The sequence below is a fragment of the Diceros bicornis genome, chromosome 26 (genome assembly GCF_020826845.1).
Source record: "Diceros bicornis minor isolate mBicDic1 chromosome 26, mDicBic1.mat.cur, whole genome shotgun sequence".
NCBI classification, from domain to species: Eukaryota; Metazoa; Chordata; class Mammalia; order Perissodactyla; family Rhinocerotidae; genus Diceros; species Diceros bicornis.
The window spans coordinates 26,062,966-26,072,293 of NC_080765.1; the positions used below are offsets into that span (position 1 = coordinate 26,062,966).

Genomic DNA, 9,328 nt, shown 5'->3' on the forward strand with positions numbered 1-9,328 from the left:
CTGGAGCCACTCCTGGCCCCTTATCTATTCGCCACCATCAGAAATTGGCCACTTCCTGGGGAAAGAGAGCTGTCTCTCTGATCACCAGACACCCCTGGGACTGGCAGGCACCATGTGCTGAGTATTTATTGACTGAATAAACATAACCACGGCCAGATCTAGATGCAGGATGTGCCCACCACCCGAAGGATCTCTCAGGCCCCTTGCAGTCAAGAGTACCCCCAAGGAATAACCTTGCTTCTGCCCCATCCCCGTGGTTTCTGCCTGTTTTTGAACTGTGTGTACAAGAATCACACTGTATACACTCCCTGGGGTGAGTTGGATGGTCCTCCAAAAAGCAGACGCTGATACTGAGTTAGAACTGTAAAGAGTGTATTAGGGGTGACAACAGGAAAGATAAAAGTGGAGGGGGCAGGATTGGGCAAGAAAAACCATAATAATTTGCCACAGCCAGTTTATCACCGCTCAGTGTCCTCCTTCAAAATGAGTGTCCTGTAAGGCAAAGAGATTTGGGGTTATTTCAATGATAGGCTATTCCTCCTATCTACATTTGTCTTCTATAACATATCTCTGGCTTCTGATGAACACTTTAGTGTGTGGCTGCATCTGTGTGTTTATAGTGAATGGAAAATAATTGTCTTCAGGTCTCAGGTATAGATCTCTGAACTCACACATTCTCAAAATTATCTTTTCCATCTTTAACTGGTGGGATCCGAATTTCAATAGAAAAAAGGAGGGTCTTTTCCTTATCTTTTGAAACAGGGATTGTGAATCTCTAGGCCTGAGCTCTTACACCCTTAGTTTAATGGAATGTACTTCAATGACTATCTTCTGATAATCTTCTGTGTGGAGATATTTTCATTTAAACAGTGAGAATGGTGAGTGCCAACATGTCCCAGCCATTTTGCAGACACTTTCATTATGCACTTAATCTCGTCTTCCTCACAATGACCTCAGAAACCAGTATCACCCCCTTACACACACAACAGGGCTGAGGCTCTGAGTACGCCCCACTGAGAGTTGGTATTAGGGGCTGAGACAGCAGGTACACAGGCCAAGAATCGGGATACTGTGTGGTAAGTTTGGGGAGATGCAAAGCTGACAGTTAGGGGTGGTGACTAGAGGATGCAGGGATGTGGTGAGAGGGGTCCAGCAGGGGCGGCTCCTGATCAACCTTGAATATACCAGGAAGAGTCTGACTCGTACTGAAGGCCAAGGCCTCTGCTCTGCTGATCTAGACCCTGTCTTCACGTTTAGTCTCACTGGGGCACAATAAACTCAGGCAGACAAAGGATCCTCAAAGAGCCAAGTTACATTTCCAAACCTCCAGAGATTTTTGCATCGTACAGATCCAGAACTTTCAGAAATCCAAGGGAAACAAGAATCTTGATTTCGATTATGAACTAAGGGCTTTAGGGCAACAGCAACATTTTGATGAGGATAATCACATGCCCACACTGTGTGATTTGAAAACACGCAGCAGCTCTGCGTGGACCTCGCACTGCCTTCACACTCCCTGCTCAAGCTGCCTGCCCGGCTGGGAATGGCCTTCCAGCTCCATCTAAGGAACCCAACCCACCCCCGCTGGGCACCTCCTCAACTCTTCCTTCTCTTCACAACCTCCCGCTTCACTCTGGTGAGATTCACATCGCCCTCTTTTGTTCTCTGGGTCCCTTCACTGCTGCTTCCATTACGTGATCACAGGATCTCGAATGGAAATCTCCCTCTGCTATAGGACACCTTAAGCCCCTGAAGTTAGGGGTGCGCCTCATCCCCCACAGAGCCCGGCACATGGTCTGTGTACAATGTGCATCTGCAGAACTGCTCTTTCTGCCTTTCTGTAGACAGCCTCTTTCCTTCTCTATGAGACACCTGCTGCCCAGCTCAGGATGGGGCAATTCACGGCCCATTGTACGTATGTCCTGAGAAACTTGAGGAACGTTACAATGTCCTCAGCCAGGTTTACCCTTGCATTGCAAAGCCCTCAGTACCATATCTACCTTTCCTCCAAAAACTCCATAGGAAAAGAGATGAATATGCTTTACAGTCAACTCATACTCTTCAGATCATCTTACCGAGTGGGACACGTGGAGGCAGTGGGTGAGGGCCTAGAGGCCTCCAGGATGGAGGAGACAGATGTGGCCCAGAGCCTACAGGGTTGGTTGTGCAGGGTGGTGCTGCAAAAGGAGGAGGCCCTCTTGCCTCAACATTGACCTGCGGAACAGAAGTTTAAAGTCAGGTGGATGTGGCAGACACAAGCGCCAGCACCAACCAAAGCTGAAACCCAGTGAACCCGGGGAAGCACTTGGCACCCTCCCCGCCCCCAGGTGCCAAGAGAGCAGCATCCGTGCCAGACCGCTCTACCCCCACCACTGGGGCCCGCCCAGCTTGGGGAGGAACAAACACCACGGGGATGAACCACTGTCACCACACGTCACCACCCGTGTCTGCGAAAGCACAAGAGCAAGGGGTCCTGTCCTAGAGCGCTGGACGAGGCAACACCAGACTGAGAAAGGAGCCGACTCCAGGCAGACCGGCATCTCGCTCCAGGACCGGCCTCCACCCTCCTCACCACCCCCAGCACCACAGAAGCTTGTTGGCTCTCTATTCAGAAGAGAGCGCCCGAGGGGGACGGAAAAGCCCGCTCCCCACCTCTGGAAGCCGAGCTGCTCCTGGGGAAAAGCTCTGCCTGCAGGCCCCTGCCCTGCCCGTCCCCCGCCTCAGCTTCCCTCCCCGACAAAGGGGTCTTCTCCTCCGCTCGGGGTCTGCCCACGGGCACCAGGACCTCTGGGGCGCTGGGCACCCCCGGGGGCCTGCGTTTTCTGAGGGGAACGGTGTGACCGACAGGACTCGGTTAGGCTCAGCTCTATCTATCGTCACCCACAGGGAAGGCAGATTTCTAAGCCCACCGTGACGCGGACTAATTTGTGTCCAACGGAAACGTGAGGAGGGGATTCTAAAGGACAGAATGAACACAGACGTGTTTTGATTCCAGCCGTAAAACCCCGTGACAGGGGATGAGGGAACGTCCTGGCTCTAACGGCACCACCGGACACCACAGGACCCCCCTCATGTCAGCACAAGTGATGGCCTCTGGCGGGAATAGGTCCTGCAGCGCAGTCCTGATGTTCACTCTTCACTCCTTTGGTGCCCGTGCCCATTTCCTACTGCAAATAGGCCATTTGTGATCATTCAGACTATTCTGACCTAGGCTACCACCTGAGGGATCCCGGAGAGCACAATGACCCACAGAGAGGGGACCCTGAGGAACTGTGACATCGGCTGGATCCAAGAACATTCCAAATCGCACGAAGCACCCAACATGAAGTTGGAGGGACGGCCTCTCCTGTTCCTCTCCCATGAGGATGATGGCAGACGTTCCCAATAGGCTCCTCACCAAACCCCAACCAGGTATGGAGCAAAGGAACCACAACAACAACAATCCTATGTCAAGGAATTCAGGAAGGAGTCGGCTCTGCTAGGAGACTTCAGTGTGGGCTTAAGGTAACCCTCCAAGTGCTACTTCCAGAAACACACTGTGAGAGCCCTGCAGTCCTCAGCCCAGAAGCACTGAAGGCTTCTGGAGGCGCCACCAAAGATGAGAGCTGAGAGTGGAGAAGCCCAAAGGCTCCTGGGGAAGACTGTGCTTTCAGGGAAGGAAATGACACAGTAGACGTGCCACGGAACACACAAACCAGACATGAGGCCAAGAGAGGCTGCTGCACACACACGTCAACGTTTCCAGAGACGGTTACGACTGAAAATGACCACAGCACTTACCTTGCCCCCGGAGCTGCTGCTCCTCACAGCCGCAGAAACAGGTCCCGGATCTGAAAGAGGCCAGAGAGGAGGGATGGGGGTTTAGTCAGACTTGCATAGACTGTGAGGAAGGAAAACAAACCCTCCGCGCCTTCCTCCACCATCTGACATTCTTTCCCACTTCTGGGCCCTTACCAATGGCAGAGGGCTCCCCACACACCTCAGGTGACCCCCGAGGAGAAGGGGAGACCCGTCCCCTGGCCCTTGAGGAAGACACCACAGGGCCCTGGTTCAGGGGTTTTCATAACTCATCAACCACCTGTGGTCAGGTCCGGGCTCAACTAGCTGGAAATCAACACTGAAACAGGGGTTTCCCAAAACACATCAGGGGAAACCACCATTTCATCATAGAGTAAAATTAAAATGAGAATCACCTCAGATGGGATAATAGCAACAACCCCTCAACATGAACAGCACAGGTCCTTTTCTTCAGGCCGCAGGTGGACTTTTCAATCTCTCACTCTACACATAAGCTGCCTTCCACATGTGACCGACATTATATGAATATTTATGAACAGAAATGGACTTAGACTAATATTATAGTAATGAGAAAATGGAAGATACGGGGATTTAACAGCAAAGCTGTAGCGTTACACTGACAATGTCAGGAGTAAAATTACATAGAAATTTAATTTATGAATGGAATACTAAAGTCCACAAGCAAAAGTTAAACAGGAAGAATAAGGGAACCTCCAGCATAGTAAATAAATGCCTTTTTCTCAACTCAAAGAAAAATCAAGTCTTCAGCATTCACTCCAGTTGGGAAGGAAGCATGCACCCACTTCCCCTCCAGGCACGTCTCTCCAGTTGAGAGCAATCCAAGAGCACGCGAGGCGGGTGTTGGGGGCAGAGAGGGTCCACAGTCAGTGGCGGGGCATGAGCTCCACCAGTCACAGGGCGCAGGCCCAGAAAGCCAGTCTGGCTGGGGCACCTGAGGAAAACATCTTCCTGTCAACCCTCGAGATAACCTGTTGTCTTTAGGTCGTGCTTGGGATTGGTTCCAGGCAACACGTGATCCCCCACAGGAACAGGTAGGACACGGAGTGGTTTTGCAGCAGAAATTAAGTGGCTGCACTTCACAATGTGCTCCCTACCTCTCTGTGGAGGGTTCTGCATCCCAGGTCTTCCCGACGTTGGTTTGTGCAGCCTGTATCCCTCGGGCAGCCTCTTTTTGGACATTATCTCCAATCTTGAACGTAGAAAAAGAATGGACTTCAATAAGAATTACAACACCAAGTCCTTTACTAGGCACGAAACAGCTTTGCCTTAATACCTCAAAAACACCCGTAAAAAATGTATGTCAACATCCCATACCTGTGTTTCAAGTGGGCGGCTTCCCTGCTCTGCTCTGCTATCTCCCTCTCCCAAATCCGAGCCTTGATCTGTGGGAGAAAAACACATCCACCTTCAGTTGTGGCAGACTGTGCGCAAAGGGAAGGAAAGAAAGCAAAACGTACCCAATTGTCGTGAGCATTCTTCTCATACACAGCCATCTGAAAAAGCCAACACGTCATAAACCCTATGTTGAGGGCTTCCAAGGCCGCTATGACCCTCTGCATTGGGTGCTGAAGGAGGCAGGAACTTTGGGCAGAATGCAGGTTACCTGGTGTCTGAAGGTGAACTCTGCTTGCTGCACTTGTTGCCGCATTTGATCAATTTGGTGCCTATGAGTGACAATTGCTTTCATCAGATAAAGCACAATATTGAGGATGATTTTAAATAGTCTTCCCATGGCCCCAGTATCCAAACTGTACCCTTATACACATTATCCAATCCTATAAGACACACTTCACATGATTATAAAAGTATAGTAGGATCAAAGATATTGCTACATTGTTTCCTTGTTATCGAATGCCCGCCAGCTTCTGAGTTGATATAATTCCCTTACCCATTCTCAATATCTCCCTAATTTATCCTGCAATGAGCGTCTTTCATCATACAGCTCACTGCTTCTTTTCCTTACATCCTGATCAAATTTCTCAGGGCTACAACACTTGGTCTCTAAAATGGCATGCTCGTATCTACTGATGTGATTCATCCCACACCAAACTGCTTCCCTAAGATGTACAACAGTTTTTACCTCCTCCAGGAACATTATTGTGAACCACATTTCGACATAGTCTGGTCAACATTGAGGATCAGGAAATTTTTAGCAAATTTATTTGTTTATTTATTTATTTTTTTGTGAGGAAGATCACCCCAGCTAACATCCGATGCCAATTCTCCTCTTTTTTGCTGAGGAAGATTGGTCCTGGGCTAACATCCGTGCCCATCTCCTTCTCCTTCCGTGGGAAACTGCCACAGCACGGCCTGACAAGCGGTGCATTGATGCACGCCCGGGATCCGAACCTGCGAATCCCGGGCCGCCGAAGCAGAGCGCGCGCACCCAACTGCCGCGCCACCGAGCTGGACCCTACTTTTTTTAAGTTAATATTTTAACTTGACATTTGTGAAACTTAACATTTTTCTTTCTTGTGTGAAATCTCTATATAAATGTCTTCTGAACATTTGCTTATATTGGTGTATGAATTGGGTCTAAACATTGTACAAAAGTTAAAAAATAAATCCAACAAAGGTTTTATGAGCCGCTGGTATTTAGGAGCTGAACTCACCTGTAGTTCTGTGTTTCTTCTGCAGCCAGTTTCAGTCTCTTCTCTGCCGCTGAGAGCTGCTGCTCCTTTTCCACCCGCTCACGGTCTTTCATTTTCAGCTTCCTAAGAGGGGAAAGACATATGCATTATCCGTAGCCCATGTGAAATTCTGCCTTTCTTCCCTCCCAGAAATCCAAAGGGCAAGATTCAAATGTCCCCTCCCATCCTACCCCACAAATGCATAGAAGGACAAATCTAATCAGAGGAAAGCATTTAAGCCCCCCATTAGAGCACAAAGAAAAATCAAACTCCATCCTGCTGGCAAGTCTTTGGCAATTCTGAGCTTCTCTTCACAGCTCTGTGTTCCTAGTCATTAGTAAATGAACTAAACAAACAAAAAAAGCACATATGAGACGCACCATGTGCCCTCCCAGGCTCAGTCTCTTGTGACTGGGACAGCACAAGCTCATTTTCTTTCAGCTCATCACAAGTAAGAACATTAGGATGAAGCAGAGGTTCATGACTTGTCTGATTTCTCCCAGGGAGAGACCTGAGGCCGTGACACAGCCATAGATCCTTGCTGGACATGGTGTCATAACATCGGACAATTAACTACTAGACACTTCTACAGTTCGAGAATGGAACTCCTGCCACCTACTTCAAAGATCCTAGTTGAGGAGAATGGAAACCATGCTGAATGAAAAATTATCTGAATCGCCCCATAATCAGGGTATGTCCTGAAAATGGAAAACTTTCAAATTGAGGATATCAATAACAGGTAGATTGATTTCATTAACAAGTACCTTGATTTCATTGACAGTGAAGGCTGCAAAGGGCAATGGCTTAAGGCAGATGTGTTGTGTTGCCTTCAAACTACTTTGTTCAAGGTTCTGATTAAAAAGATTCTCAACTTGACATTGGATTTGCTAGGGATCACACACAAAATTAAAAGAGCTCTAGGAAACAGGGACGAAAACACTAAAGAGACAAAGTTCACGCATTTGTTTCTGGCCACCCAGCCAATCTTTCAGCAAATGCTTTCTGGACTGGCTGGAACAGAGTGGGTGCATTGTAACGTGATGGGGATATAGAGAGAAGTAGGGCACTATCCCCACCCTAAAACATCTCATAGTTTAATGCAAACAAGATGCCAGTGAGGACAGAGCCACCCTACCCCAGCCCTGGGCAGGGAGAACACAAACCTGGCACTTGTGAGAATATAAGAAAAGTTTTGCCTTTGAACACCGATGAGTGGGTCTGAAGTCCCTCATCTCCCCCTGACAACAATAGGAAACATTGGCCAAAATATGAAATTCATGATAGAGTGCACCAAATTGCTATCAAACCAGTAAAGAGACATGAGGCCAAGACAGAGAAGAAGGATGCCCAGGATTAAGGTCAGCCTGGCATTTGGGGCCACTTTCCCCAAGGTTCATCAACTAATCCCAGAGGAGACTTCTGAGATGCAAAGACGCTGAGCTGCATTTGCACACATCCCTGGGCACAGAAGTCAAACAACTGGACTTCATGGTCAGTCAGCGAAGGTCACCCTAGAAAATCCTGCGGGCCTTAGCTGGGTCCCAGGAGATTTACACACTAAGAATAAAGGCAGACAGAAAACACACTGGCCTTAGGAGGGCCTGCAGTGAGTGGTCTCAGTCACTAACTGGATTAATAGGATTCAGTACTGCTGGCGTCCCTGATCACCTGCCACATGTAAACTCCCATCTTTTCTGCAGCAAGATGACATCAGACAAGGCCTCAATTTTTCTCTAAATATTTTCTACCCAATGTCTAGAATTTAATAGGAAATGATAGACATATGGAAGGTCAGGACAATATGATGGGATTGAAACCTAGAGTACAATGTAAATGAACCCAGAGGGTTCCAGATAATGAAGTGATTAAAGCTGGTACCTGTACGCCATCCAATCTTAAATTAATTACAAATAAGAATCTCTGACAACCAGTTAGAATGGAAAGGAAGATGCAGATTACAAAAATCAAGGCAGAAAGGAGAAACAATTCTGTACTGACTGAATATGGCAAAAATACAGTGATAAATGTTCTAAAAAAAATTATAATTCTCTACATTGGTCTACACATTCACTAATACAACAGTATTTGTAACAATCAACACATGAATAGCTTACTGTTCTGTGACCCACTTTCTTTGTCCACAGATTTCATCAACCATACGTGTGTTCTTCTTTAGCATTTCTAATTCGGCTTCCTTTGTCTCTTTAACAGATCTCAGTGCCTCACAGCTGTCTTCTAGTTTCTTTCTCCTTTCTGTAAAACATAAAACCATTTTCTTTGTGTGTGTGCACATGTTCCAAATACTTGGTTGTGATTGGGAGAGAAGAAAGGAGAGAATCCTGAAGGCAAGAAGTCATTTTTTACCTTCTCACTGCAAACTCATTTTTACTATATGGGGTTTCTTCCCAACAAGCAACATACCTTCCAGATTACGTTTATTAGACGTCGAGGCTGTCTGCTTCGAATCCTTGAATTCTCCACTCACATCTCCTGACTTTAAGAGAGATTTGAGAAAAGGTATTCAAGAAGTAATGATTGTACGACAATGTGAATGTATTTAACACTACTAAAATGTAGACTTAAAAATGGTTAGATGGTAAATTTTACGTGTATTTAGTCTCAATTAAAAATAAGAAAATTAAAAAGGAAGTAATGATATTTAGTTCTCTGAATAATATAATCTATGGGAGTAACTTTTTGTTATTTGCTCCTTTTTGATCTTAAGCTGAGCATCTTCCTTCCGTACATGCTGTTCTTCAGACTTCAATTTCAGTTCACTGACACGAATTTCATTCAGGGGGATTCAAACCCAAAGCAAAACATCCTCACTAATGACTTAGTTCCCAAGAAGAAAAATCCCTAAATCAATAACATATAAA

At 47.0% G+C, this 9,328-nt stretch overlaps 1 protein-coding gene across 1 annotated transcript; it reads right to left on the minus strand.

Annotated features, from left to right (window-relative positions):
- Window positions 1-206: 206 nt before the first annotated feature.
- Window positions 207-5,479, minus strand: LOC131422954 (transport and Golgi organization protein 1 homolog). Its single transcript, XM_058570570.1, has 7 exons — window positions 5,423-5,479; window positions 5,277-5,312; window positions 5,134-5,201; window positions 4,914-5,008; window positions 3,781-3,830; window positions 2,076-2,214; window positions 207-492 (listed from the first exon to the last, which is right to left on the minus strand). The coding sequence occupies exons 1-7, from the start codon at window positions 5,465-5,467 to the stop codon at window positions 479-481; spliced, it is 447 nt and encodes a 148-aa protein (XP_058426553.1). The 5' UTR covers window positions 5,468-5,479; the 3' UTR covers window positions 207-478.
- Between the last annotated feature and the right edge of the window lie 3,849 nt (window positions 5,480-9,328).

What these genes read in the sequence shown, in the direction of transcription:
- LOC131422954 (XM_058570570.1), bottom strand. Translation starts at nt 5,467, where the DNA reads ATGCGGCAACAAGTGCAGCAAGCAGAGTTCACCTTCAGACACCAG. An exon ending in AGTTCACCTTCAGACACCAG is followed by an intron (nt 5,313 to 5,422) that starts GTAACCTGCATT and finishes TGGCTTTTTCAG; the next exon opens with ATGGCTGTGTATGAGAAGAA. An exon ending in GCAGAACCCTCCACAGAGAG is followed by an intron (nt 3,831 to 4,913) that starts GTAGGGAGCACA and finishes GGCCTCTTTCAG; the next exon opens with ATCCGGGACCTGTTTCTGCG.